This window comes from Amblyomma maculatum, chromosome 1, assembly GCF_055883805.1.
Source record: "Amblyomma maculatum isolate TAMU_Amacu chromosome 1, ASM5588380v1, whole genome shotgun sequence".
Taxonomy (NCBI): Eukaryota; Metazoa; Arthropoda; class Arachnida; order Ixodida; family Ixodidae; genus Amblyomma; species Amblyomma maculatum.
Window position 1 is genome coordinate 148,853,354 of NC_139344.1, and position 27,420 is coordinate 148,880,773.

At 47.4% G+C, this 27,420-nt stretch overlaps 1 protein-coding gene, 16 non-coding genes and 2 pseudogenes across 17 annotated transcripts in view; all 19 read left to right on the forward strand.

The window, feature by feature from the left end:
• Positions 1-6,202: 6,202 nt before the first annotated feature.
• On the forward strand, positions 6,203-6,274 carry TRNAE-CUC (transfer RNA glutamic acid (anticodon CUC)). Its single transcript has one exon. It is a non-coding gene; the product is annotated as a tRNA-Glu (tRNA).
• A 7-nt stretch (positions 6,275-6,281) lies between these two features.
• Positions 6,282-6,353, forward strand: TRNAQ-CUG (transfer RNA glutamine (anticodon CUG)). The gene has a single exon. It is a non-coding gene; the product is annotated as a tRNA-Gln (tRNA).
• An 80-nt stretch (positions 6,354-6,433) lies between these two features.
• On the forward strand, positions 6,434-6,505 carry TRNAE-CUC (transfer RNA glutamic acid (anticodon CUC)). The gene has a single exon. It is a non-coding gene; the product is annotated as a tRNA-Glu (tRNA).
• Positions 6,444-7,475, forward strand: LOC146204556 (uncharacterized; annotated as a pseudogene).
• Positions 7,476-11,446: 3,971 nt separating this feature from the next.
• Positions 11,447-11,518, forward strand: TRNAQ-CUG (transfer RNA glutamine (anticodon CUG)). Its single transcript has one exon. It is a non-coding gene; the product is annotated as a tRNA-Gln (tRNA).
• A 5,075-nt stretch (positions 11,519-16,593) lies between these two features.
• Positions 16,594-16,665, forward strand: TRNAQ-CUG (transfer RNA glutamine (anticodon CUG)). Its single transcript has one exon. It is a non-coding gene; the product is annotated as a tRNA-Gln (tRNA).
• A 77-nt stretch (positions 16,666-16,742) lies between these two features.
• On the forward strand, positions 16,743-16,814 carry TRNAE-CUC (transfer RNA glutamic acid (anticodon CUC)). Its single transcript has one exon. It is a non-coding gene; the product is annotated as a tRNA-Glu (tRNA).
• The window catches only part of LOC146204560 (uncharacterized), a 33,237-nt gene continuing 22,569 nt past the window's right edge, over positions 16,753-27,420 (forward strand). The window contains exons 1-2 of the mRNA XM_084604790.1: positions 16,753-16,958; positions 23,180-23,903. Of these exons, the coding sequence (XP_084460916.1) occupies positions 16,878-16,958; positions 23,180-23,903 (805 nt within the window). The 5' untranslated portion in view covers positions 16,753-16,877. The remainder of the gene's footprint in view (positions 16,959-23,179; positions 23,904-27,420) is intronic.
• LOC146204561 (uncharacterized) lies at positions 20,158-21,670 on the forward strand (annotated as a pseudogene).
• TRNAE-CUC (transfer RNA glutamic acid (anticodon CUC)) lies at positions 21,907-21,978 on the forward strand. The gene has a single exon. It is a non-coding gene; the product is annotated as a tRNA-Glu (tRNA).
• TRNAQ-CUG (transfer RNA glutamine (anticodon CUG)) lies at positions 21,986-22,057 on the forward strand. Its single transcript has one exon. It is a non-coding gene; the product is annotated as a tRNA-Gln (tRNA).
• TRNAE-CUC (transfer RNA glutamic acid (anticodon CUC)) lies at positions 22,136-22,207 on the forward strand. Its single transcript has one exon. It is a non-coding gene; the product is annotated as a tRNA-Glu (tRNA).
• On the forward strand, positions 22,215-22,286 carry TRNAQ-CUG (transfer RNA glutamine (anticodon CUG)). Its single transcript has one exon. It is a non-coding gene; the product is annotated as a tRNA-Gln (tRNA).
• TRNAE-CUC (transfer RNA glutamic acid (anticodon CUC)) lies at positions 22,363-22,434 on the forward strand. The gene has a single exon. It is a non-coding gene; the product is annotated as a tRNA-Glu (tRNA).
• On the forward strand, positions 22,442-22,513 carry TRNAQ-CUG (transfer RNA glutamine (anticodon CUG)). The gene has a single exon. It is a non-coding gene; the product is annotated as a tRNA-Gln (tRNA).
• On the forward strand, positions 22,593-22,664 carry TRNAE-CUC (transfer RNA glutamic acid (anticodon CUC)). Its single transcript has one exon. It is a non-coding gene; the product is annotated as a tRNA-Glu (tRNA).
• On the forward strand, positions 22,672-22,743 carry TRNAQ-CUG (transfer RNA glutamine (anticodon CUG)). The gene has a single exon. It is a non-coding gene; the product is annotated as a tRNA-Gln (tRNA).
• On the forward strand, positions 22,821-22,892 carry TRNAE-CUC (transfer RNA glutamic acid (anticodon CUC)). Its single transcript has one exon. It is a non-coding gene; the product is annotated as a tRNA-Glu (tRNA).
• On the forward strand, positions 22,900-22,971 carry TRNAQ-CUG (transfer RNA glutamine (anticodon CUG)). The gene has a single exon. It is a non-coding gene; the product is annotated as a tRNA-Gln (tRNA).

A 27,420-nucleotide genomic window follows, 5' to 3' on the forward strand; every position in this document is an offset into this window, starting at 1 on the left:
ACAATACGGCTGTACAGCGGACCAAAGGTTACACCCCGTTTTTCCTCGTTTACGGCCGTTCTCCCGCTACCCTTGATGCCTCTTTCTTTTCTACACATGCCAGTTCCTCATCCTCTCTTCCTGACCAGTTCCTTTCCCGAGTGACCAAATCTCGCCGGCTTGCTTGCGTCAACACGGAAGCTAGCCAGGAAGACCGCAAGTGCTGCTATGATGCAACCTATCGCAAGTTTCGTTCCGTCCTGGCAACGAGCTGTTACTTTGGACCCCATTACGCACTCCTGGCCTTTGTGACAAGTTCCAGCACCGTTACATTGGTCCTTACACAGTTCTTGCAAAAACCTCCCCGGTCAACTCTCGCGTCTCCCCTGTTTACCCTCCTCCGGACAGTCATTACCGTGGCACTGAAGTTGTCCACGTTTCACGCACGAAGCCTTTTATTCGGCGCAATTCTGCGGACTAATTGCGGCCAGGCTGGCCGCTTCAACTGCGCGGGAGAAATAGTATGAGCACTGTGTGGCGCTTCATCTTCCACACGGCTGAACGTGCTGCTTCATCTTCATGCTGCTCCTTCTTGTAGATACCCATCGTCATCGCGGAGTGTGGTTGGCTGCAGTGTGCAACCAAGGCTCAAGGTCTGCAATAAAACCTGATCCCCCAAGTGCGACCTTCGCGTTACCTTACAATATTTATTCCATTATTCATTACTTTTCATCAAGTTTTGTAGATGAGTAATGAGTAGACATATATCTTGTTTTATTACTTATGGCTAATCAGTAAATTACACATTGTTTGCATTCATTAAGTTAATTATAGTAATGATGGCTTACATTCCTTCAGCACACATTATCGACAAGTGATTTCATGCTGAAACTAACGTGTTCGTAACAAACAGGTTACGAAGAGTACCCTGTTCCTCGCTTAGAGGATCATTATTTTTGCAAGTCCCAACTACACCTTCATTCATGCTATTGCTGTCATTTATTGCACTGTATTTTCACATTTTTGTTTGTTCACATCCTGCATACGTCATGCTAAGATAAGGTGTGCTGACAGTATTTTTTGGTACATTGTATTCCTTCCATGTGGACTGCTATTCATGTTTTTTTTTGTTTCCTTTATACCCTATTTGGCTGGCTAAAGTTTTAGGCAAGAGTATTAATAAATACATAAATCAATGTGTTTTCCCCGTATTTAACAGCTACACTAATCTATCACTGCTATTGGCTGCACTCATACTTGTTCAATGCAAGCATTTTCCCGGTCTGCCAGCATTTACATACCTAGTAGGTATTCTCCGGAATCCAGTATGTTGTGGTGGCACAGGTCATGGTACACTGGGTGTGCTTTCCACACGAAGGCATCATGCGCAGAGCCGGGGAAGGTAGCATCGAGTGCCCTGATGCGAAGGTTTGCATCGCACACCTGCAATAAAATGTGCAAAAATACCCTCAGTTATTTTTTATCTTATTCAGATGTTGGAGCAAACATGCTGAATGATATGGTGCAGTTTTTTTTTAAACTGCACATTATTTACTAGCAGTAGAATGAAGTGATCATGATTTTCAAACAGATCTCATGTTACTTGCAGCATGCACATGTTTGGTTTGGTTTCGGGCCCCGCCGAGGTGGTGCAGTGGGAAGACGCCCGACTACTGTCCGGAATACCCGGGTTCGAACCTGACCTCGGCGGCTGCGTTTTGATGGAGGCGAAACGAGGTGTCCGTGTGCTGTGCGATGTCAGCGCACGTTAAAGATCCCCAGGTGGTTGAAATTTTCGGAGTTCTCCAATACGGTGTCTCTCATAGCCTCAGTTGCTTTGAGACGTTAAACCCAACAAACCAAACCAAGCATGCACATGAGATCTTTGTCTTTCTTACCATAGGAAATATCGTGCTACACTGCTGATTTGGTAAGTTGACTGTTTTTATGTGGTCACATCAGCTTACTCGCTATTAATAGCACATAGTCACCAAATCAGACTTGTCTACAGTACTCACTCAGAGCTGTGCAGAGGAAATAAGGTGTCCTTCTAAAGCAGGTAACTTGTAATACCTACTTATTCTCGAGCATACTAAGGCACATACGAAGTGCAAACATAACATCTTTGTCCTTACCAAAATAACTGCGATAAGATGCCATTTTGCTTGCTTGGCAGGGCGCCATCCGAGTGCTCTAAACAGTTGTAGTCACGTTTTGATACAGTTCTCTTCATGTACCATGCACTACTTCTGCAAATCATTCGTTGACTACCATGCACAGTAGAATATATCATTACAAACACACCAAAGAAAACATACAGGCCATATTTCACTAAAGCAGATAAACAGTTATAACAAGAAAAAAAGGTAAGAAAGCCTCACACGACTTACAAATTTGAGTTCACTGCATATGCTAAATAAAACAATCGCCGTCAAACCTCATTTTGTAAACAAGGAACGATAAATGCACTGCAGTAGTGGAAGGAAAGGATTTGGAAACGCGATCCCGTTACACAGACGAAGTGTGACCAATCTACTAACTTCTTTACTGTTCATCTTCAGTGTCACAGGACCAAAAAACAAATGAGGGGGGGGGGGGGTAGCAGACCGTCGCTAATAGTGCAGTACAGTAAGTTCGTACCTTGCAGACACTCTGTTTACTTCTCAAAAGTTATTACCTTATGATTCTATCTGCATTCCACTGCTGTCGCATATGATAACCCGCTGAAATTATATGATAACGGTTAGTGAGCTGAAATGTACGCGTAAGTAAGGCGGTCGTGCGCATCACAGACACCGAAGACAGCCATTGCATGGACAACTAGTCACTCTTACCACCAAGACGTTCAGGGCGTAGTACCCTTTGCGGCAGAAGTATGCCGGTTTGTGGACCACGTCTGTTGGTGCGCTGATGCAAACAAATGTCCCGTCAATGGCACCGATGCACCCCTCGAACCTGCTGTCCAGCAGCTCAAATCCCTCCAGCGCTTCAGCACGCTCCTCCTGAGTGTAGGGGAAACAAATCCACTCGTGCCCCAGGCAGCTCACGATTGCGTCGGTGACAGCATGAAGGCAGCGACTGACGGTCGACTGACTAACTGCCAGATGTTCATCGCTCGCAATCATTTCCTGAAAACTGCCTGAGGCGTAAAATCGCAGAGCGCACAGGACTTGCTGCTCCACGGTCAGTACTGTGCTCGTATAAACACGCTGCCTCTGGAGCTCGTCGCGCAGTTCATCGCACAGCCACTTCACCAAATCCTTAGTCAGCCGGTAGTGCCCACGGAATGTTTCGTCGGGCAAATCAAAGGCGTCACGATGGTCACGGTAACGTCTCACCGGCTCCATTGCAACCACACACCTTAGTTAACACTGGGTAGAATACATTTCAACTACACCTTTGAACGCTGCGTCTGCCATCCACAGTAGCCATGTGTCAGTGTCTCTGGCGTCTGTATACAACCGCGCGGACCGATGACTTCTCAACGTGCACAAAAAGGTAGAAAAGTTTACAGCGCCGTTGTGCGGCCGTAACCTTCTGCCCTCATTACAGACTCTCCAGCGTCCTTTATTTCATGCGTGGTCAAATTTTGTCGTTTCATTGCGTTTAAAAATAAAAGCAAAGTGTTTCTAAAGTTGCATTCTCACTTAAAATAACAAGCTAAGAAACTACGGTGATATAACGGCTGCATAAATCAGCTTAGCTGTCACCATTACCTCATTAGCATAATTCGGGCACCTCGCCACTCGGCGAAATTATGGCGGCCAAACGTCAGCATTTTCGGTAATGGCGGCACGCCAGTTACGTCACGACGCGTCAATTTGGCGTAATCTAAATATGCTTGCGTATCACGTGTTTCACGTGACATAGCTCCAGCCAATCAAATTTGAGCATCCGCTCCTTCCCAGTATGCCATTATTTTCATCACATTGGTTAATCGAGCGTAAGTGTTCTCCAAACCACCATCAGTAACTTTGCTTCCACTCCAAAATCATTCGTATTTGTCATCCAGGCAACAAGGATAGCTCCGGTTGAAATCAATTTTCACGGCTACGTCATTTTGACGTAACCGCTAAAAGTGCTTCCCTCAACTGATGGTTTCGCGCCACAAGTTTGAAGCACGTGACTCTTTTCGGAGCCAATCAGAAAGACAATATGGCGCCGCCAGGGGAAGGCGAATATCGAGGATCGGGCCCCGGCTCAGTTTATGCTCTGTGCAATCACTGAAGCTTATGAACGTAATACTGCCCCACTGTCTTTCTCTACATCGCACATTGTTCTAATACCCAAGACAGATGATCCGGAGAAACGACTGTTGGTGGGGTCATATCGACCGATTAGCCTCACCAATGTTGACTACAAGGTGTACATGAAGGTTTTAGCAAAACGACTGCAAAGCGTAATAAAGAAATTGGTTGGGTCTCATCAAACGTGCGGCATCAAGGGTCGATCCACTGCCACGAATAGACATGTCGCAAGAACCGTACTAGAATGTGTTGATGCACTCGGTGGTCAGATAGCCATGATGCAGTTAGATTTGGCGAAAGCCTTTGACCGTGTTTCTCACGAAATTCTTTTTTCCATTTTGGAGCATTCTAACCTTGGAAAAGTCATAGTGGAGGGTGTTAAAATGGCTTACGCGAACTGCATGACCCGTATTATAGTGAATGGTGAACTGACTGACAGCATCGCAGTACGTTCATCGGTAAGGCAGGGCTGCCCGCTCTCACCCCTGCTTTTTGCACTGTATTTAGAGCCACTTGGCTTGGCTATCATTGATAGCGATCGCAGTCTAGGGTTCAAGCTGCAATCAGCACACGTAAAAATGCTAGCTTATGCTGATAACATAGCAGTGTTTTGTGCAACCAGAAAGAGCATATGTGAAGTCACGAGTGTCGTTCAAACATTTTGTGATCAAACCGGATGTAAGATCAATTGGGAGAAAAGCTCTGGGTTTTGGCACGGTGATTGGGACGTGACACCCGATTTCTTCTGTAAGCTGCGATGGTCTGCTCTCCCGACGCGATATCTAGGCGTGCCTTTAGATTGTTATCGAGATCCCAACGTGCACTGGATCGAAGAAACATCCAGAGCGAAAGAAAAAGCGGATGCGTGGCAAGGAAGGCAACTCTCAATGTTTTCGCGCGCTTCTATTTGCGATGTATTTCTTATTTCGAGGCTGTGGTACCTCATGAATGTGTTGTGTGTCTCACGAACCTCAATCCAGAAAATGCACCGCGTTTTTGCTGTATTTATTTGGGCATCCACATGGGAAAAAACCGCCCGGACGAATTTGTTTATTTCTGTTAAAAGGGGCGGGCTTGGCCTTGCCCATTTGTTCTTGCGTCAAGTGGTTTCGCGATTTATATTCCTGCGTGATCAAAAAGATACCTTTCTAAGAACTGCGATGCAAGTGCGATTGCAGAGGCTGCTCCCTGAATGGATTGTGTCATGTGAAAGCATGCCTGGTACTGTGACTGGCTACCTGCGCGAGGTTGTTTTCTCGTGCAAGTTGCTGGAAGTGCGGTTTTCTTTTGATTACCTTTTCAATGTTCCCAGAAAAAAAACTGTATAAAGATCTCATTGACGTGATGCTCCCGGTGCCTTTTTACCGGGCATTACACTGTGGAGGCCCAGGGCAGGACGTTTTGAAAAGAGTCAAGAAGATGCCCGTGAGGCCATCTGCTAAAACGTTCCTTTTCAAACTTCACTCTAATACGCTCCCTGTTAAAACCTGGATGAATGAAAAAGGTATCTTCGTCCCATGGACAACAAATTGCCTGTAGTGCAAAAAACCGGAGACAATTGAACACGTCTTCTTACAGTGTTGGGATGCTGTCTTTCTATGGGACGTCCTCCAAAGGACAATTAAAAAGGAACTTCCCCTAACTCCGTACGGTATCAGATTCCTACCAGTGCAGAACGATGATGCACCTTATGATTTAATTATGCTTCTTGGCCTCCATAGTTTGTGGAAAACACGAATGCAGGTGCGTCATGCAGGTATAGATACACGATCTTCGCGTGAAAACTTCATTGAAAGTGCGGTGTATATACGCGAAACTTTCAGGATGCAGCAGGATCCACCACAATGGCAATGTCTATTTGATGAGTTGGTGAACCTGAAAAGATTTTAGCCGCGTACGCGTTAGCTCAAGTGTAGTTGACGTGTTTTATCATGTGTATTTTGTTTTGTGTTTCACGGCAATAAAGAAAAAATAAAGTCGGCGTGGTCTAGTTGCTAGGATACCTGGCTCTCACCCAGGAGGCCCGGGTTCGATTCCCGGGGTCGGAAAGATGGCGGTCTCATGGTGTAATGGTTAGCTCTCTGGACTCTGAATCCAGTGATCCGAGTTCAAATCTCGGTGAGACCTGCGCCTCTTTTTTTTTTTTTTTCTGGCTATGTTACGCATCTGAATTCTTTTGTGCTCTCGCTTGCAATCCTCTGCCACGTTCTGGTGTGGTCTAGTGGCTAGGATACCTGGCTCTCACCCAGGAGGCCCGGGTTCCATTCTCGGCGTCGGAAAGATGGCGGTCTCATGGTGGGGGATTCCACTTCCGGACGCGCTAGCGAACGGACGTGTTCAGCATGAGCTCCGTAGGAGCGGCTTCAGCGGCCCACCAGGGCCGCGGTAACAGGATGTTTGACTCTGATGAATCGGAATACCAAGTGCTCCTGCCTCAGCTACCAATAGGGCGAGTTGTTTTGAATACCATTTTTTTTGCATGCCGATGTGCGGGCAAGGCCATACCGAGTTGAAAACTTCCGTGATGCATTGGCGAGCCTGGGCTTGCTGTCTGAAGTTATCGCCCTGGGGGCGTACCAGATGAGTCATGTATGGGCAGTGACCTTCAGAAATGAAGACGGTGTGAAAAGGCTCTTGTCTAGGAAGGAGGTGACGGTGAAAGAACGCCGCTGCCTTGTGGTAGATCCTGCCAATCAAGCACTGCACATAAAATTACATTGGAGGCTTCACAACGTGCCGGACGATGACATACGAGCGGCGTTTTTGCCGTATGGCAAAGTGACGGAAGTGTCCCGGGAACGGTGGCGTGTTCAAGGCGTGCACGACAAAGCATCCTCGACGCGCCTGGTGACTATTATTTTGAAGACAGGTGTGACGGAGGACGACCTACCAAATCAGCTCCGTATTGCAGGTGAACTTGCTCTGGTTGTGGTGCCGGGCAGGGCCCCGTTATGCCTGCGCTGTCGCAATACGGGACACATCCGACGCGAGTGTCGTGTTCCGCGCTGCGCTGTTTGTCATCGTTATGGACACGAAGAGGAACAGTGCGTGAAGACGTATGCTTCTGTAACACATAAAGTGGCAAAGGATGATGTCACCGACCTGCTCATGGAGGAAGCAGACGTCGAGGAAACCTCTAAAGGAGCAGAACCGAATAATGAAGATGCGAAGCCTCAAGAGCAAAAGTCTGGAGTAAAGCACGAAGCTAAGCCCAGTTATTCTCCAGCTGCCCCGACTTCTAAACTGTAGCCGCCTTCAACGCACTCTGAGAGCGAAGAAGGATCTTCAGCTTCAAAAGGCAATGAAATGGAGGCAAGCGATGATGGCGCAATGGATTTAAACGAGCCAGGCACAACTGGTACTGTCACGAAAAGGACGCATGAAGAGGCGGATATCCAGGCAAGGCCAACCGGCTAATGGTGAACCCCCGGCAAAAACAACGGGGGGACGTCGGGCGACATTACGCCCAAAACCGAACATCCCGCCGGACCGATGACCGGCGGCGACGCCCACTTAGTGTACAGAATCGGTGCCGTCGAAGGCGCCTAACCGCTCCAGAGTCAAAATGGAAGGATTCAAGGGAACTTCGAGATGCACCTTCAAGGTACAGTTGAGGACTTTACCGGATGTTCTTTGTTCGTACCATTTCTTGAGTTTTTACTACACGCACGATGTGGTTGTGGCAGTCATGTGTGTAATGACATCACACGATTCTATAAGCATGCTTTAAAATGGCGAACAACTGCAATTACTCGATAAATGTAGCGACAATTAATGTCGGGAGCTTGCCAACGAGGTGAAGGCAATATCAGCTTAGCCGCCTATGCATGGAAAAAGAGCTTGACTGAATTGCGGTACAAGAGACAAAGGTGAAAAAGCGAGAGCAGACCGATCGTATGGTGTCGCCTTTTAAAACCAATTACAACATCTGTGTATGTCATGCCGTCGGAAAATCTGCTGGCTGTGTTGTGTTGATACGTAAAAGTGTTGGAATTATAGAGGAAATGATTACTGTGTCTGAAACGGGACGCCTTATCGTCTTGGATTTTTCGCTAGCTGAAAAAGGGTGGCGCTTGATTTGTGTCTATGCTCCCAACAGTGTATGTGAGCGATGTCATTTTTTTGAAGACCTTAAGCAATATATGCAATGCGACAGGTACGTTATTTTGCTCGGAGATTTTAACTGTGTTTGTTGTGCCGAAGATCGGTCTAAACTGGTATATACAAGTGACCGAAGCGCTGACTTGCTCCTATCCTTAGTGGCTGACTATAACATGGAAGATCTAGGTCGCACGATAACGATCGGTGGGCGGCCACAATTCATGCACACCCAGCGAAATAGTCAAGCAAGGCTTGACAGAGTTTACGTATCGCTTCCGTTGGTGCCACACTGCAATAGTTATACGGTTATACCTGTTTCATTCTCCGATCATTGCCTTGTGAGTTTCACCATTGGCAATAAGCCAAAGCAGAAGCGATTCAACTGGAACCTGTGGAAGTTCAACGCTAAACTACTCGATGATGAAGCTTTTGTTAACGGAGTCAGGGAAAAACTGGGGTGGCTAATGAATAATGAGCCAGAAAATTACGGATTTGCCTGGGAATAATTTAAAACTGAACTCAAAATGGCTGCGATTGAAAGAGGGAGCATCAAGCGTCGAAATGAAATGAAGAAAGAAAAAGAACTTCAATGCCAGCTGGAATTTTTGGTAAACACAGTGAGTTCCGAACCGGAAAAAGTGGCAGCCGAAATAAGAAGAACCAAAAGTGAACTGGAGGTTATAGACAACGAAAAATACAGGGCAGCTCTGATTCGAGCGCGGAGCGAATGCTTATGGCTTGGAGAAGCTCCAAATAAACGATCTCTAAGCGACGAGAAAAGGCATGCATCAAAAAACGAAATCAGACAGATCCGCTATCAAAACGAGGTGACGGGTGAACAAAAATTGATAGAGCAAGCTTTCGTGGATTATTATAGCGAGTTATTTAGCAACGTTACCCAACTCAGTGACGATTTCATGACGGAGTTTATGTCCGATATGCCAAAGATAGAAGATGACGACAAAGAACGCCTGGAGGAAGCGATAAGCGTGCGCGAAATTGAGACTGCTATCGAGGAAATGCTTGCAGGCAAGTCACCGGGACCAGACGGACTTGGAGCCGCATTTTACAAGGCTTTCGCCAATGAGCTGGCATATATACTGCACCGCGTGTTCAATGAGACCTATAATAAAAGTCAGGTGCCACCGTCCTTTAGAGCAGCCCATATCGTTCTGATCCCAAAAACGAATGACCGTGACAAGCTACTGTCAGTAACATCGTACAGGCCTATCAGCCTTACAAATACTGATTACAAAGTATTCATGAAGGTACTGGCGAAGAGGCTGCAAAGCGTGATTAAACAGCTTGTCGGGCCGCATCAGACGTGCGGTATCAAAGGGCGAACAATCCTTACCACTACGCACATTGCCAGAAATGTGTGAGAGTGCTGCGATGACATGGAAGGTCAAGTTGCTATGCTGCAATTCGACCTGGCGAAAGCATTTGATAGGGTTTCACATGAGATTCTGTTCAGCATATTAAGGCATGTGAATGTTGGCAGCACCATTTCAGATGGCGTAATGATGGCCTACAAAGATTGTGCAGCACAGCTCATAATAAATAAATCTCTTACAGAGAGAGTGCCTATACGGTCTTCTGTAAGACAAGGATGCCCACTGTCACCCCTATTGTTTGCTATTTATGTTGAACCTTTTTGTTTAGCAGTGATTCGTCAAACAGCCATAATAGGTTTTAAGATACACTCTACAGAGGTAAAATTACTGGCGTACGCTGACGACATAGCCGTATTCTGTCAAGATCGCCAGAGTGTGTTAGGGGCCGTCAATCTTGTTAAGAAGTTCTGTAAGCTCACTGGTTCAGAGTTAAACTGGGAAAAAAGTGTTGGTATATGGCATGGCAACTGGAACATTAAGCTAGATAGGTTTGCATGTATGAATTGGATAACCACACCAACGACGTATCTTGGTGTACCACTCGAGCACTATCAGAATCCCGCAGAGTACTGGAGTGAGGCAACGGATAGAATGACGGAGAAGATGGGAAATTGGCAGGGTCGTAGCCTTTCAATGTTTGCGCGTGCTACTGTGTGCAATTTGTTTTTGATAGCTAAACTATGGTACGTGCTGCAGGTGCTGTGTATGAGCCGTGCCAATGTACAGAAAATGCACCGAGTTTTTGCTGTATATATATGGGGCTCAACTTGGGAGAGAGTCAGCCGCACTAATCTTTTCCGCTCAGTCCGCGATGGACGCCTGGGCCTATCTCATTTCTTTATTAGGCAGATTGTGTCACGTTTCTTTTTTCTACGGGATCAAAGGGACAGTTTCTTGCGCACAGTTATGCAAGTTCGACTCGAGAGAGCGCTGCCTGAATTCATTGTTACAACCAGTGATATAAGGTGCCGTCGCGTGACTGGCTACTTTCATGAAGTTGGGGTTTCTTTCCGTATGCTGCATGCTCGGTTCTCATTGAATTACCAGTGTTCTGTTACAAAAAAAAAATTGTATGCTGACTTGCTGGAAAACCTACTACCAGCTCCATTGTACAGAGTAATTTACTGTGAACGCCCAGGAAGGAATGTGTTGAAGAGGGTCAAAAGAATGCCAGTGAGACCTCACATTAAATCCTTCTTTTTTAAGTTACACATGAACACCCTCTCCCTAAAAGCATGGCTACACCAGAAGGGCATATTCGTTCCATGGACAATTAATTGTCTGTTGTGCAAAAAAAGCGGAAACAATTGAACACGTTTTCATCGAGTGCTGGGACCCTATCTTCCACTGGGACATATTGCAACGAACTCTAAAGAAACAGCTGCCCATTACACCCTACGGCATCCGGTTTCTCCCAGTGAAAAGTGATGAAATTCCCTATGACATGCTTATGCTCCTAGGCCTTCACAGTCTGTGGCAAACAAGAATGGCAGTGCGTCACGCAGATCCAAATGTTCTCACTGTACGCGAAAATTTCATTCAGAGTATGGTATACATGAGAGAAGTGTATCAGGCATTACCCGCACCTCCTAAGTGGATCGATGTATTTGATGAGTTAGTGTGCCTGAAGAAATTTTAATTTGTCTCGCCAGCTGAAGACAGGTTGGCGTGTTTTATCTCTCGTAAACTGTGCATTGTCCGGCAATAAAGAAAAAAAAAGATGGCGGTCTCATGGTGTAATGGTTAGCACTCTGGACTCTGAATCCAGCGATCCGAGTTCAAATCTCGGTGAGACCTGCGCCTTTTTCTTTTTTTCTGACTATGTTACGCATCTGAATTCTTTTGTGCTCTCGCTTGCAATCCTGTGCCATTTTCCGGCGTGGTGGATTCTGCTTCCGGCCACGCCAGTGAACGGACGCAGGATGCAGGGCTCCTCAGGAGCGGCTTCAGCGGCCATGTCAGGCCGCGGTAACAGGACTGCGGAACAGGACAATACTTACCAGGTTGTTTTGCCTGCACTGCCAACAGGTCGGTTTGTTTTGAATACCGTTTTTTTGCATGCCGATATCAGGGCTCGCCCGTACCTGGTGGAAGATTTCCGGGATGCTTTGGCGCAACAATCGCTAATCCCCGACGTTATCGCAATGGGGGCGTATCGGATGAGCCACGTCTGGGCCGTCACTCTCAAAGATACTGCAGCGGTGAACAAGATTGTAAGTGTAGGTGAGCTGTGTGTAAAAAACGGTCGCTGCTTGGTGATTGACCCGGCGAACCAGGACGTGCGACTCAAACTTCACTGGCTGCTACACAACGTGCCAGACGAGGATGTTCGTGCTGCATTTGCGCCGTACGGAAAGGTGTCGGAGGTTTCCCGGGAGCGCTGGCGTGTTAAAGGTATGCTAGAAAAGGGCTCCACCACTAGACTCGTCACGCTGAAGCTGAAAGCTGCCTTCAAGCTCGACGACCTTCCGCATCAGTTGAATGTTAGCGGCGAGCTGGCGCTAGTGATCGTGCCAGGCAGACCCCCGTTGTGCCTACGCTGCCGGAGTACGGGTCCCATCCGCAAAGAGTGCCGGGTTCCTCGCTGCGGAACCTGTCGACGGTTCGGGCATGAAGACAGCCAGTGTGCACGAACCTACGCTAGCATTGCCGGGCCTGGGACCAGCGAAGACTCGTCCGAGTTAATTATGGACGAGGCGGATGCGGAGGAGGCTGCTGACATTAAAAGTCAGTCAACGAAACAGGACGCGCCTTCCATGACGGTTTTAAAGAAGAATAAGGTGACGGTCTCTAATGAACAGAATGAAACTCTGCATGTCTTGAACGTTCCATCCCAGGACCATGAAAGCGCGTCAAAGGAAGCGTCAGAAGACGTGATCAAATTTTCTGATGCTGAGGACCATCTCAGTACTGAGCCTTCCTGTACTGATGCCATGGAGGATGGGCCGGAGACAGCAGCCTTAATTGCCGCGAATCGTCCGCACGAAGAAAGCGTCGAGGAGACTCAGCTGCCAGGCGGTGTTTGTGGTGAGCCGCCTCCGAAAACTGCGGGCATCCGAAGAGCAACTTTGCGACCGAAGCCGAACTTCTCGGCCGACACGCGGCAGGCGGGGAAACCGCCTCCGTAGTTTTGTGGTGTCCTGAACGATTTGTGGGTCGGTTGCCTACCGACCAGCGTCAGGAACATTCTGCAACCAAGAGGGGCGTGTGTGGAAAAAAAAATGAAAGACGGTGCTTGGACTTCGTTTGAATGCAGCCCGATGTTCTGCTGGGAGGACATTGCATGCACACATACGCCGCTGTTCTTCAGAAGCGGAGGCCAATGCCAGCTCAGTCGCCTCCTTTTGGATAATGATATAGATATAGCAGCTGTGCAAGAGTCAAAGATTGAGAGCCAAGAAAGCACTGACCGTATGGTGGCTTCTTTTCAAGCAAACTTTTATGTGTGTGTATGCCATTCTGTTGGTGCATCGGGTGGATGCCTTTTATTTATACATAACACGCTGGGAGTAAGCGTAGAGTCCGTTTTTGCCTGTCCAAGTGGTCGGCTTTTGGTTACTGATTTTACCTACTGTAATTTGTGCTGGCGTGTTGTGTGTGTGTATGCTCCCAATTCAGAACGCGAACGTGAATTGGTTTTTGAGTCTATTGAATCGTGGTTGAAGGTCGACAAAATCTTGCTTGTACTTGGTGACTACAACTGTGTGTGCGCAGCTGTGGATCGAGCGGCGAAGTGTAAACCTCGAAGAGACAGAAGCTCCGACCTGTTGAATGCACTTGTGCATGAGTATGGCCTTGAGGATGTTGGCAGTGTGTTCTCCACTGGAAACCAGCCAGAGTTCACGCACTTTCAGCGAGATAGCCATGCTAGATTGGACAGGGTGTATGCCTCGATTGATCTTGTTTCCCTATGTACTGCATATGAGGTCAAGCCTGCGTCTTTCAGTGATCATTGTCTCGTGAGTGCAGTGTTTGGTAGGAAAGGAAAGATATCGCGCTTTAACTGGCACCTATGGAAACTGAATGCCAAGCTTCTTGCCGATTAAGAGTTCCTTACGGAAGTTAAGACCGAGTTTGAAAATCGTCTTGCTATGCGACCAGTAAGTTTTGCAGCGGAATGGGACAGCTTCAAAGAGTGGGTCAAATTGAAATCCATAGAAAAGAGCAGTAAGGTGCGGCATAAAGAAAAAAAAAAGAACTGAATGAACAACTCCAGTTTCTTTTGAGCATGGAAAGTTCGGTGCCAGGGCATTTCGCCAGTAAAATACGAGAGATAAAAAGTGAGTTGAAAACAATCGACAGTGAAAGATACACAGCGGCTGTTATACGTGCAAGGGCTGAAAAACTTTGGACTGGAGAAGTACCGACAAAACGAGCGCTTGCAGACGAGAAAAGATACGCCTGCCAGAAAGAAATAAGGAGTATAAGATATGCCGGCCATATCACAGAAGATGCTAAAGATAATTCAGCGTGCGGTAACAGAGCACATCGAAGAACTGCTTAGCGCTAAGCTTGAGACTGTAGGCGGCTTTCGAACAGATTTTCTAAGACTGATGCCTGCACTGGATGACGAAAGTAAAGCGCGCCTAGAAACACCGGTAACGCTGCAGGAGATACTATCTGCAATAGATGACCTGACACCTGGAAGGTTCCTGGGCTGGATGGTCTAAGCGCTGCATTCTTTAAAACTTTTCAGCAGTATGCGGCTCAGTTTATGCTCTGTGTAATCACTGAAGCTTATGAACGTAATACTGTTCCATTGTGTTTCTCTACATCGCACATTGTTCTAATACCCAAGACAGATGATCCGGAGAAACGACAGTTGGGGGGGGTCATATCGACCGATAAGCCTCACCAATGTTGACTATAAGGTGTACATGAAGGTTTTAGCAAAAAGACTGCAAAGCGTAATAAAAACATCGGTTGGGCCTCATCAAACGTGCGGCATCAAGGGTCGATCCATTGCCACGAATATACACGTCGCAAGAACCGTATTAGAATGCGTTGACGCACTCGGTGGTCAGATAGCCATGATGCAATTAGATTTGGCGAAAGCCTTTGACCGTGTTTCTCACGAAATTCTTTTTTCCATTTTGGAGCATTCTAACCTTGGTGACGTCATAGTGGAGGGTGTTAAAATGGCATATGCGAACTGCACGACCCGTATTATTGTGAATGGTGAACTGACTGACAGCATCGCAGTACGGTCATCAGTAAGGCAGGGCTGCCCGCTCTCACCCCTGCTTTTTGCACTGTATTTAGAGCCACTTTGCTTGGCTATCATTGATAGCGATCGCATTTTAGGATTCAAGCTGCAATCAGCACACGTGAAAATGCTAGCATACGCTGATGACATTGCAGTCTTTTGTGCAACTAGAAAGAGCATCTGTGAAGTCACTGGTGTCGTCCAAACATTTTGTGATCAAACCGGATGTAAGATCAATTGGGAGAAAAGCTCTGGGTTTTGGCACGGTGATTGGGACGTGACACCTGATTTCTTCTGTAAGCTGCGATGGTCCGCTCTCCCAACACGATATCTAGGCGTGCCTTTAGAATGTTATCAAGATCCCAACGTGCACTGGGTGGAAGAAACATCCAAAGTGAAAGAAAAAGCGGATGCGTGGCAAGGAAGGCAACTGTCAATGTTTTCGCGCGCTTCTATTTGCAATGTTTTTCTTATTTCGAGGCTGTGGTACCTCATAAATGTGTTGTGTATATCACGAACCTCAATTCAAAAAATGCACCGCGTTTTTGCTGTTTTTATTTGGGCATATCCACATGGGAAAAAACCGCCCGGACGAATTTGTTTATTTCTGTTAAAAAGGGCGGGCTTGGCCTTGCACATCTGTTCTTGCGTCAGGCGGTCTCGCGATTTATATTCCTGCGTGATCAAAAAGATACCTTTCTAAGAACTGTGATGCAAGTGCGATTGCAGAGGCTGCTCCCTGAATGGATTGTGTCATGTGAAAGCATGCCTGGTACTGTGACTGGCTACCTGCGCGAGGTTGTTTTTTCGTGCAAGTTGCTGGAAGTGCGGTTTTCTTTTGATTACCTTTTCAATGTTCCCAGAAAAAAACTGTATAAAGATCTCATTGACGTGATGCTGCCGGTGCCTTTTTACCGGGCATTACACTGTGGAGGCCCAGGGAAGGACGTTTTGAAAAGAGTCAAGAAGATGCCCGTGAGGCCATCTGCTAAAACGTTCCTTTTTAAACTTCACTCTAATACGCTCCCTGTTAAAACCTGGCTGAATGAAAACGGTATCTTCGTCCCATGGACAACAAATTGCCTGCTGTGCAAAAAAACCGGAGACAATTGAACACGTCTTCTTACAGTGTTTGGTTTGGTTTGGTTTGTGGGGTTTAACGTCCCGAAGCGACTCAGCTTCTTACAGTGTTGGGATGCTGTCTTTCTATGGGACGTCCTCCAAAGGACAATTAAAAAGGAACTTCCCCTAACTCCGTACGGTATCAGATTCCTACCAGTGCAGAACGATGATGCACCTTATGATTTAATTATGCTTCTTGGCCTCCATAGTTTGTGGAAAAAACGAATGCAGGTGCGTCATGCAGGTATAGATACACGATCTTCGCGTGAAAACTTCATTGAAAGTGCGGTGTATATACGCGAAACTTTCAGGATGCAGCAGGATCCACCACAATGGCAATGTCTATTTGATGAGTTGGTGAACCTGAAAAGATTTTAGCCGCGTACGCGTTAGCTCAAGTGTAGTTGACGTGTTTTATCATGTGTATTTTTGTTTTGTGTTTCACGGCAATAAAGAAAAAATAAAGTCGGCGTGGTCTAGTGGCTAGGATACCTGGCTCTCTCCCAGGATGCCCGGGTTCGATTCCCGGCGTCGGAAAGATGGCGGTCTCATGGTGTAATGGTTAGCTCTCTGGACTCTGAATCCAGTGATCCGAGTTCAAATCTCGGTGAGACCTGCGCCTCTTTTTTTTTTTTCTGGCTATGTTACGCATCTGAATTCTTTTGTGCTCTCGCTTGCAATCCTCTGCCACGTTCTGGTGTGGTCTAGTGGCTAGGATACCTGGCTCTCACCCAGGAGGCCCGGGTTCCATTCTCGGCGTCGGAAAGATGGCGGTCTCATGGTGGGGGATTCCACTTCCGGACGCGCTAGCGAACGGACGTGTTCAGAATGAGCTCCGTAGGAGCGGCTTCAGCGGCCCACCAGGGCCGCGGTAACAGGATGTTTGACTCTGATGAATCGGAATACACAGTGCTCCTGCCTCAGCTACCAACAGGGCGAGTTGTTTTGAATACCATTTTTTTTGCATGCCGATGTGCGGGCAAGGCCATACCGAGTTGAAAACTTCCGTGATGCATTGGCGAGCCTGGGCTTGCTGTCTGAAGTTATCGCCCTGGGGGCGTACCAGATGAGTCATGTATGGGCAGTGACCTTCAGAAATGAAGACGGTGTGAAAAGGCTCTTGTCTAGGAAGGAGGTGACGGTGAAAGAACGCCGCTGCCTTGTGGTAGATCCTGCCAATCAAGCACTGCACATAAAATTACATTGGATGCTTCACAACGTGCCGGACGATGACATACGAGCGGCGTTTTTGCCGTATGGCAAAGTGACGGAAGTGTCCCGGGAACGGTGGCATGTTCAAGGCGTGCACGACAAAGCATCCTCGACGCGTCTGGTGACTATTATTTTGAAGACAGGTGTGACGGAGGACGACCTACCAAATCAGCTCCGTATTGCAGGTGAACTTGCTCTGGTTGTGGTGCCGGGCAGGGCCCCGTTATGCCTGCGCTGTCGCAATACGGGACACATCCGACGCGAGTGTCGTGTTCCGCGCTGCGCTGTTTGTCATCGTTATGGACACGAAGAGGAACAGTGCGTGAAGACGTATGCTTCTGTAACACATAAAGTGGCAAAGGATGATGTCACCGACCTGCTCATGGAGGAAGCAGACGTCGAGGAAACCTCTAAAGGAGCAGGACCGAATAATGAAGATGCGAAGCCTCAAGAGCAAAAGTCTGGAGTAAAGCACGAAGCTAAGCCCAGTTATTCTCCAGCTGCCCCGACTTCTAAACTGTAGCCGCCTTCAACGCACTCTGAGAGCGAAGAAGGATCTTCAGCTTCAAAAGGCAATGAAATGGAGGCAAGCGATGATGGCGCAATGGATTTAAACGAGCCAGGCACAACTGATACTGTCACGAAAAGGACGCATGAAGAGGCGGATATCCAGGCAAGGCCAAACGGCTAATGATGAACCCCCGGCAAAAACAACGGGGGGACGTCGGGCGACATTACGCCCAAAACCGAACATCCCGCCGGACCGAAGACCGGCGGCGACGCCCACTTAGTGTACAGAATCGGTGCCGTCGAAGGCGCCTAACCGCTCCTGAGTCAAAATGGAAGGATTCAAGGGAACCTCGAGATGCACATTCAAGGTACAGTTGAGGACTTTGCCGGATGTTCTTTGTTCGTACCATTTCTTGAGTTTTTACTACACGCACGATGTGGTTGTGGCAGTCATGTGTGTAATGACATCACACGATTCTATAAGCATGCTTTAAAATGGCGAACAACTGCAATTACTCGATAAATGTAGCGACAATTAATGTCAGGGGCTTGTCAACGAGGCGAAGGCAATATCAGCTTAGCCGCCTATGCATGGAAAAAGAGCTTGACTGAATTGCGGTACAAGAGACAAAGGTGGAAAAGCAAGAGCAGACCGATCGTATGGTGTCGCCTTTTAAAACCAATTACAACATCTGTGTATGTCATGCCGTCGGAAAATCTGCTGGCTGTGTTGTGTGGATACGTAAGAGTGTTGGAATTATAGAGGAAATGATTACTGTGTCTGTAACGGGACGCCTTATCGTCTTGGATTTTTCGCTAGCTGAAAAAGGGTGGCGCTTGATTTGTGTCTATGCTCCCAACAGTGTATGTGAGCGATGTCATTTTTTTGAAGACCTTAAGATATATGCAATGCGACAGGTACGTTATTTTGCTTGGAGATTTTAACTGTGTTTGTTGTGCCGAAGATCGGTCTAAACTGGTACATACAAGTGACCGAAGCGCTGACTTGCTCCTATCCTTAGTGGCTGACTATAACATGGAAGATCTAGGTCGCACGATAACGATCGGTGGGCGGCCACAATTCACGCACACCCAGCGAAATAGTCAAGCAAGGCTTGACAGAGTTTACGTATCGCTTCCGTTGGTGCCACACTGCAATAGTTATACGGTTATACCTGTTTCATTCTCCGATCATTGCCTTGTGAGTTTCACCATTGGCAATAAGCCAAAGCAGCAGCGATTCAACTGGAACCTGTGGAAGTTCAACGCTAAACTACTCGATGATGAAGCTTTTGTTAACGGAGTCAAGGAAAAACTGGGGTGGCTAATGAATAATGAGCCAGAAAATTACGGATTTGCCTGGGAATAATTTAAAACTGAACTCAAAATGGCTGCGATTGAAAGAGGGAGCATCAAGCGTCGAAATGAAATGAAGAAAGAAAAAGAACTTCAATGCCAGCTGGAATTTTTGGTAAACACAGTGAGTTCCGAACCGGAAAAAGTGGCAGCCGAAATAAGAAGAACCAAAAGTGAACTGGAGGTTATAGACAACGAAAAATACAGGGCAGCTCTGATTCGAGCGCGGAGCGAACGCTTATGGCTTGGAGAAGCTCCAAATAAACGATCTCTAAGCGACGAGAAAAGGCATGCATCAAAAAACGAAATCAGACAGATCCGCTATCAAAACGAGGTGACGGGTGAACAAAAATTGATAGAGCAAGCTTTCGTGGATTATTATAGCGAGTTATTCAGCAACGTTACCCAACTCAGTGACGATTTCATGACGGAGTTTATGTCCGATATGCCAAAGATAGAAGATGACGACAAAGAACGCCTGGAGGAAGCGATAAGCGTGCGCGAAATTGAGACTGCTATCGAGGAAATGCTTGCAGGCAAGTCACCGGGACCAGACGGACTTGGAGCCGCATTTTACAAGGCTTTCGCCAATGAGCTGGCATATATACTGCACCGCGTGTTCAATGAGGCCTATAATAAAAGTCAGGTGCCACCGTCCTTTAGAGCAGCCCATATCGTTCTGATCCCAAAAACGAATGACCGTGACAAGCTACTGTCAGTAACATCGTACAGGCCTATGAGCCTTACAAATACTGATTACAAAGTATTCATGAAGGTACTGGCGAAGAGGGTGCAAAGCGTGATTAAACAGCTTGTCGGGCCGCATCAGACGTGCGGTATCAAAGGGCGAACAATCCTTACCACTACGCACATTGCCAGAAATGTGTTAGAGTGCTGCGATGACATGGAAGGTCAAGTTGCTATGCTGCAATTCGACCTGGCGAAAGCATTTGATAGGGTTTCACATGAGATTCTGTTCAGCATATTAAGGCATGTGAATGTTGGCAGCACCATTTCAGATGGCGTAATGATGGCCTACAAAGATTGTGCAGCACAACTCATAATAAATAAATCTCTTACAGAGAGAGTGCCTATACGGTCTTCTGTGGGACAAGGATGCCCACTGTCACCCCTATTGTTTGCTATTTATGTTGAACCTTTTTGTTTAGCAGTGATTCGTCAAACAGCCATAATAGGTTTTAAGATACACTCTACAGAGGTAAAATTACTGGCGTACGCTGACGACATAGCCGTATTCTGTCAAGATCGCCAGAGTGTGTTAGGGGCCGTCAATCTTGCTAAGAAGTTCTGTAAGCTCACTGATTCAGAGTTAAACTGGGAAAAAAAGTGTTGGTATATGGCATGGCAACTGGGACATTAAGCTAGATAGGTTTGCATGTATGAATTGGATAACCACACCAACGACGTATCTTGGTGTACCACTCGAGCACTATCAGAATCCCGCAGAGTACTGGAGTGAGGCAACGGATAGAATGAGGGAGAAGATGGGAAATTGGCAGGGTCGTGGCCTTTCAATGTTTGCGCGTACTACTGTGTGCAATTTGTTTTTGATAGCTAAACTATGGTACGTGCTGCAGGTGCTGTGTATGAGCCGTGCCAATGTACAGAAAATGCACCGAGTTTTTGCTGTATTTATATGGGGCTCAACTTGGGAGAGAGTCAGCCGCACAAATCTTTTCCGCTCAGTCCGCGATGGAGGCCTGGGCCTATCTCATTTCTTTATTAGGCAGATTGTGTCACGTTTCTTTTTTCTACGGGATCAAAGGGACAGTTTCTTGCGCACAGTTATGCAAGTTCGACTCGCGAGAGCGCTGCTTGAATTCATTGTTACAACCAGTGATATAAGGTGCCGTCGCGTGACTGGCTACTTTCATGAAGTTGGGGTTTCTTTCCGTATGCTGCATGCTCGGTTCTCATTGAATTACCTGTGTTCTGTTACAAAAAAAAAAAAATGTATGCTGACTTGCTGCAAAACCTACTACCAGCTCCATTGTACAGAGTAATTTACTGTGAAGGCCTAGGAAGGAATGTGTTGAAGAGGGTCAAAAGAATGCCAGTTAGACCTCACATTAAATCCTTCTTTTTTAAGTTACACATGAACACCCTCCCCGTAAAAGCATGGCTACACCAGAAGGGCATATTCGTTCCATGGCCAATTAATTGTCTATTGTGCAAAAAAAGCGGAAACAATTGAACACGTTTTCATCGATTGCTGGGACCCTATCTTCCATTGGGACATATTGCAACGAACTCTAAAGAAACAGCTGCCCATTACACCCTACGGCATCCGGTTTCTCCCAGTGAAAAGTGATGAAATTCCCTATGACATGCTTATGCTCCTAGGCCTTCACAGTCTGTGGCAAACAAGAATGGCAGTGCGTCACGCAGATCCAAATGTTCTCACTGTACGCGAAAATTTCATTCAGAGTATGGTATACATGAGAGAAGTGTATCAGGCATTACCCGAACCTCCTAAGTGGATCGATGTATTTGATGAGTTAGTGTGCCTGAAGAAATTTTAATTTGTCTCGCCAGCTGAAGACAGGTTGGCGTGTTTTATCTCTCGTAAACTGTGCATTGTCCGGCAATAAAGAAAAAAAAAAGATGGCGGTCTCATGGTGGAATGGTTAGCACTCTGGACGCTGAATCCAGCGATAAGAGTTCAAATCTCGGTGAGACCTGCGCCTCTTTTTTTTTTTTCTGGCTATGTTACGCATCTGAATTCTTTTGTGCTCTCGCTTGCAATGCTGTGCCATGTTCCGGCGTGGTCTAGTGGCTAGGATACCTGGCTCTCACCCAGGAGGCCCGGGTTCGATTCCCGGCGTCGGAAAGATGGCGGTCTCATGGTGTAATGGCTAGCACTCTGGACTCTGAATCCAGCGATCCGAGTTTAAATCTCGGTGAGACCTGCGCCTCTTTTTTTTTTTTTCTGGCTATGTTACGCATCTGAATTCTTTTGTGCTCTCGCTTGCAATGCTGTGCCATGTTCCGGCGTGGTCTAGTGGCTAGGATACCTGGCTCTCACCCAGGAGGCCCGGGTTCGATTCCCGGCGTCGGAAAGATGGCGGTCTCATGGTGTAATGGTTAGCACTCTGGACTCTGAATCCAGCGATCTGAGTTCAAATCTCGGTGAGACCTGCGCCTCTTTTTTTTTTTCTGGCTATGTTACGCATCTGAATTCTTTTGTGCTTTCGCTTGCAATGCTGTGCCATGTTCCGGCGTGGTCTAGTGGCTAGGATACCTGGCTCTCACCCCGGAGGCCCGGGTTCGATTCCCGGCGTCGGAAAGATGGCGGTCTCATGGTGTAATGGTTAGCACTCTGGACTCTGAATCCAGCGAGCCGAGTTCAAATCTCGGTGAGACCTGCGCCTCTTTTTTTTTTTTTTCTGGCTATGTTACGCATCTGAATTCTTTTGTGCTTTCGCTTGCAAGGCTGTGCCATGTTCCGGCGTGGTCTAGTGGCTAGGATACCTGGCTCTCACCCAGGAGGCCCGGGTTCGATTCCCGGCGTCGGAAAGATGGCGGTTTCATGGTGTAATGGTTAGCACTCTGGACTCTGAATCCAGCGATCCGAGTTCAAATCTCGGTGAGACCTGCGCCTCTTTTTTTTTTTTCTGGCTATGTTACGCATCTGAATTTTTTTGTGCTTTCGCTTGCAATGCTGAGCCATGTTCTGGCGTGGTCTAGTGGCTAGGATACCTGGCTCTCACCCAGGAGGCCCGGGTTCGATTCCCGGCGTCGGAAAGATGGCGGTTTCATGGTGTAATGGTTAGCACTCTGGACTCTGAATCCAGCGATCCGAGTTCAAATCTCGGTGAGACCTGCGCCTCTTTTTTTTTTTTTCTGGCTATGTTACGCATCTGAATTCTTTTGTGCTCTCGCTTGCAATCCTGTGCCATTTTCCGGCGTGGTGGATTCTGCTTCCGGCCACGCCAGTGAATGGACGCAGGATGCAGGGCTCCTCAGGAGCGGCTTCAACGGCCATGTCAGGCCGCGGTAACAGGACTGCGGAACAGGACAATACTTACCAGGTTGTTTTGCCTGCACTGCCAACAGGTCGGTTTGTTTTGAATACCGTTTTTTTGCATGCCGATATCAGGGCCCGCCCGTACCTGGTGGAAGATTTCCGGGATGCTTTGGCGCAACACTCGCTAATCCCCGACGTTATCGCAATGGGGGCGTATCGGATGAGCCACGTCTGGGCCGTCACTCTCAAAGATACTGAAGCGGTGAACAAGATTGTAAGTGTAGGTGAGCTGTGTGTAAAAAACGGTCGCTGCTTGGTGATTGACCCGGCGAACCAGGACGTGCGACTCAAACTTCACTGGCTGCTACACAACGTGCCAGACGAGGATGTTCGTGCTGCATTTGCGCCGTACGGAAAGGTGTCGGAGGTTTCCCGGGAGCGCTGGCGTGTTAAAGGTATGCTAGAAAAGGGCTCCACCACTAGACTCGTCACGCTGAAGCTGAAAGCTGGCTTGAAGCTCGACGACCTTCCGCAGCAGTTGAATGTTAGCGGCGAGCTGGCGCTAGTGATCGTGCCAGGCAGACCCCCGTTGTGCCTACGCTGCCGGAGTACGGGTCCCATCCGCAAAGAGTGCCGGGTTCCTCGCTGCGGAACCTGTCGACGGTTCGGGCATGAAGACAGCCAGTGTGCACGAACCTACGCTAGCATTGCCGGGCCTGGGACCAGCGAAGACTCGTCCGAGTTAATTATGGACGAGGCGGATGCGGAGGAGGCTGCTGACATTAAAGGTCAGTCAACGAAACAGGACGCGCCTTCCATGACGGTTTTAAAGAAGAATAAGGTAACGGTCTCTAATGTACAGAATGAAACTCTGCATGTCTTGAACGTTCCATCCCAGGACCATGAAAGCGCGTCAAAGGAAGCGTCAGAAGACGTGATCAAATTTTCTGATGCTGAGGACCATCTCAGTACTGAGCCTTCCTGTACTGATGCCATGGAGGTTGGGCCGGAGACAGCAGCCTTAATTGCCGCGAAACGTCCGCACGAAGAAAGCGTCGAGGAGACTCAGCTGCCAGGCGGTGTTTGTGGTGAGCCGCCTCCGAAAACTGCGGGCATCCGAAGAGCAACTTTGCGACCGAAGCCGAACTTCTCGGCCGACACGCGGCAGGCGGGGAAACCGCCTCCGTAGTTTTGTGGTGTCCTGAACGATTTGTGGGTCGGCTGCCTACCGACCAGCGTCAGGAACATTCTGCAACCAAGAGGGACGTGTGTGGAAAAAAAAATGAAAGGCGGTGCTTGGACTTCGTTTGAATGCAGCCCGATGTTCTGCTGGGAGGACATTGCATGCACACATACGCCGCTGTTCTTCAGAAGCGGAGGCCAATGCCAGCTCAGTCGCCTCCTTTTAAATAATGATATAGATATAGCAGCTGTGCAAGAGTCAAAGATTGAGAGCCAAGAAAGCACTGACCGTATGGTGGCTTCTTTTCAAGCAAACTTTTATGTGTGTGTATGCCATTCTGTTGGTGCATCGGGTGGATGCCTTTTATTTATACGTAACACGCTGGGAGTAAGCGTAGAGTCCGTTTTTGCCTGTCCAAGTGGTCGGCTTTTGGTTACTGATTTTACCTACTGTAATTTATGCTGGCGTGTTGTGTGTGTGTATGCTCCCAATTCAGAACGCGAACGTGAATTGTTTTTTGAGTCTATTGAATCGTGGTTGAAGGTCGACAAAATCTTGCTTGTACTTGGTGACTACAACTGTGTGTGCGCAGCTGTGGACCGAGCGGCGAAGTGTAAACCTCGAAGAGACAGAAGCTCCGACCTGTTGAATGCACTTGTGCATGAGTATGGCCTTGAGGATTTTGGCAGTGTGTTCTCCACTGGAAACCAGCCAGAGTTCACGCACTTTCAGCGAGATAGCCATGCTAGATTGGACAGGGTGTATGCCTCGGTTGATCTTGTTTCCCTATGTACTGCATATGAGGTCAAGCCTGTGTCTTTCAGTGATCATTGTCTCGTGAGTGCAGTGTTCGGTAGGAAAGGAAAGATATCGCGCTTTAACTGGCACCTATGGAAACTGAATGCCAAGCTTCTCGTCGATGAAGAGTTCCTTATGGAAGTTAAGACCGAGTTTGAAAATCTTCTTGCTATGCGAATAGTAAGTTTTGCAGCGGAATGGGACAGGTTTAAAGAGTGCGTCAAATTGAAAGCCATAGAAAAGAGTAGTAAGGTGCGGTATAAGTAGAGAAAGAAAAAGAACTGAATGAACAACTTGAGTTTCTTTTGAGCATGGAAAGAACTGTGCCAGGGAATTTCGCCAGTAAAATACGAGAGCTTAAAAGTGAGCTGGAAACAATCCGCAGCGAAAGATACACATCGGCTGTTATACGTGCAAGGGCTGAAAAACTTGGGCTGGAGAAGTGCCCACAAAACGAGCGCTAGCAGACGAGAAAAGATACGCCTGCCAGAAAAACATTAGGAGTATAAGGTATGCCGGCCATATCACTGAAGATGCTAAAGATATTCAGCGCGAGGCACCAGAGCACTTCGAAGAACTGCTTAGCGCTAAGCTTGAGACTGTAGGCGGCTTTCAAACAGATTTTCTAAGACTGATGCCTGCACTGCATGACGAAAGTAAAGAGCGCCTAGAAACACCGATAACGTTGCAGGAGATAGAATCTCCAATAGATGTCCTGACACCTGGGAAGGCCCCTGGGCCGGATGGTCTAAGCGCTGTCTTCTTCAAAACGTTTCAACAGTACGCGGCTCAGTTTATGCTCGATGTAATCATTGAAGCTTATTAACGCTCTCCCAACGCGATATCTTGGCGTGCCTTTAGAATGTTATCAAGATCCCAACGTGCACTGGATGGAAGAAACATCCAGAGCGAAAGCAAAAGCGGATGCGTGGCAAGGAAGGCAACTGTCAATGTTTTCGCGCGCTTCTATCGCGGTGTTTTTCTTATTTCGAGGCTGTGGCACCTCATGAATGCGTTGTGTGTCTCACGAACCTCAGTGCAGAAAATGCACCGCGTTTTTGCTGTTTTTATTTGGGCATCCACATGGGAAAAAATCGCCCGGACGAATTTGTTTCTGTTAAAAGGGGCTGGCTTGGCCTTGCCCATTTGTTCTTGCGTCAGGTGGTTTCGCGATTTATATTCCTCCGTGATCAAAAAGATACCTTTCTAAGAACTGTGATGCAAGTGCGATTGCAGAGGCTGCTCTCTGAGTGGATTGTGTCATGTTAAAACATGCCTGGTACTGTGACTGGCTACCTGCGCGAGGTTGTTTTTTCGTGCAAGTTGCTGGAAGTGCGGTTTTCTTTTGATTACCTTTACAATGTTCCCAGAAAAAAACTGTATACAGATCTCATTGACGTGATGCTGCCGGTGCCTTTTTACCGGGCATTACACTATGGAGGCCCAGGGCAGGACGTTTTGAAAAGAGTTAAGAAGATGCCCGTGAGGCCATCTGCTAAAACGTTCCTTTTCAAACTTCACTCTAATACGCTCCCTGTTAAAACCTGGCTGAATGATAAAAGTATCTTCGTCCCATGGACAACAAATTGCCTGCTGTGCAAAAAGCCGGAAACAATTGAACACGTTTTCTTACAGTGCTGGGATGCTGTCTTTCTATGGGACGTCCTCCAAAGGACAATTAAAAAGGAACTTCCATTAACTCCTTACGGTATAAGATTCCTACCAGTGCAGAACGATGATGCACCTTATGATTTAATTATGCGTCTTGGTCTCCATAGTTTGTGGAAAACACGAATGCAGGTGCGTCATGCAGATATACATACACAATCTGCGCGTGAAAACTTTATTGAAAGTGCTCTGTATATACGCGAAACTTTCAGGAGGCAGCACGATCCGCCGCAATGGCGTTGTCTCTTTGATGAGTTAGTGCACTTGAAAAGATTTTAGCCACGTACGCGTTAGCTCAAGTGTAGTTGACGTGTTTTATCATGTGTATGTTTGTTTTGTTTCACGGCAATAAAGGAAAAAAAAAGTGTTGTGGTGAAATGGTTGGCACTCTGGACTCTGAATCCAGCGATCTAAGTTCAATTCTCGGTGAGACTAGCGCCTCTTTTTTTTTTTCTGGCTATGTTATGCATCTGTATTTTCTTGTGCTCTCGATTGCTTTGCTCTGCCAATTTCCGGCATGGTCTGGTCCCAATTAATCTAGGCCACGCCGGAACAAGGCAGAGCGACGCAATCGAGAGCGTTGGCATCTGGCATGGTAGCTGGGACTTGACTCCAGCCTATTTCGCAAACATGCATTGGACGGCGACACCAGCTAA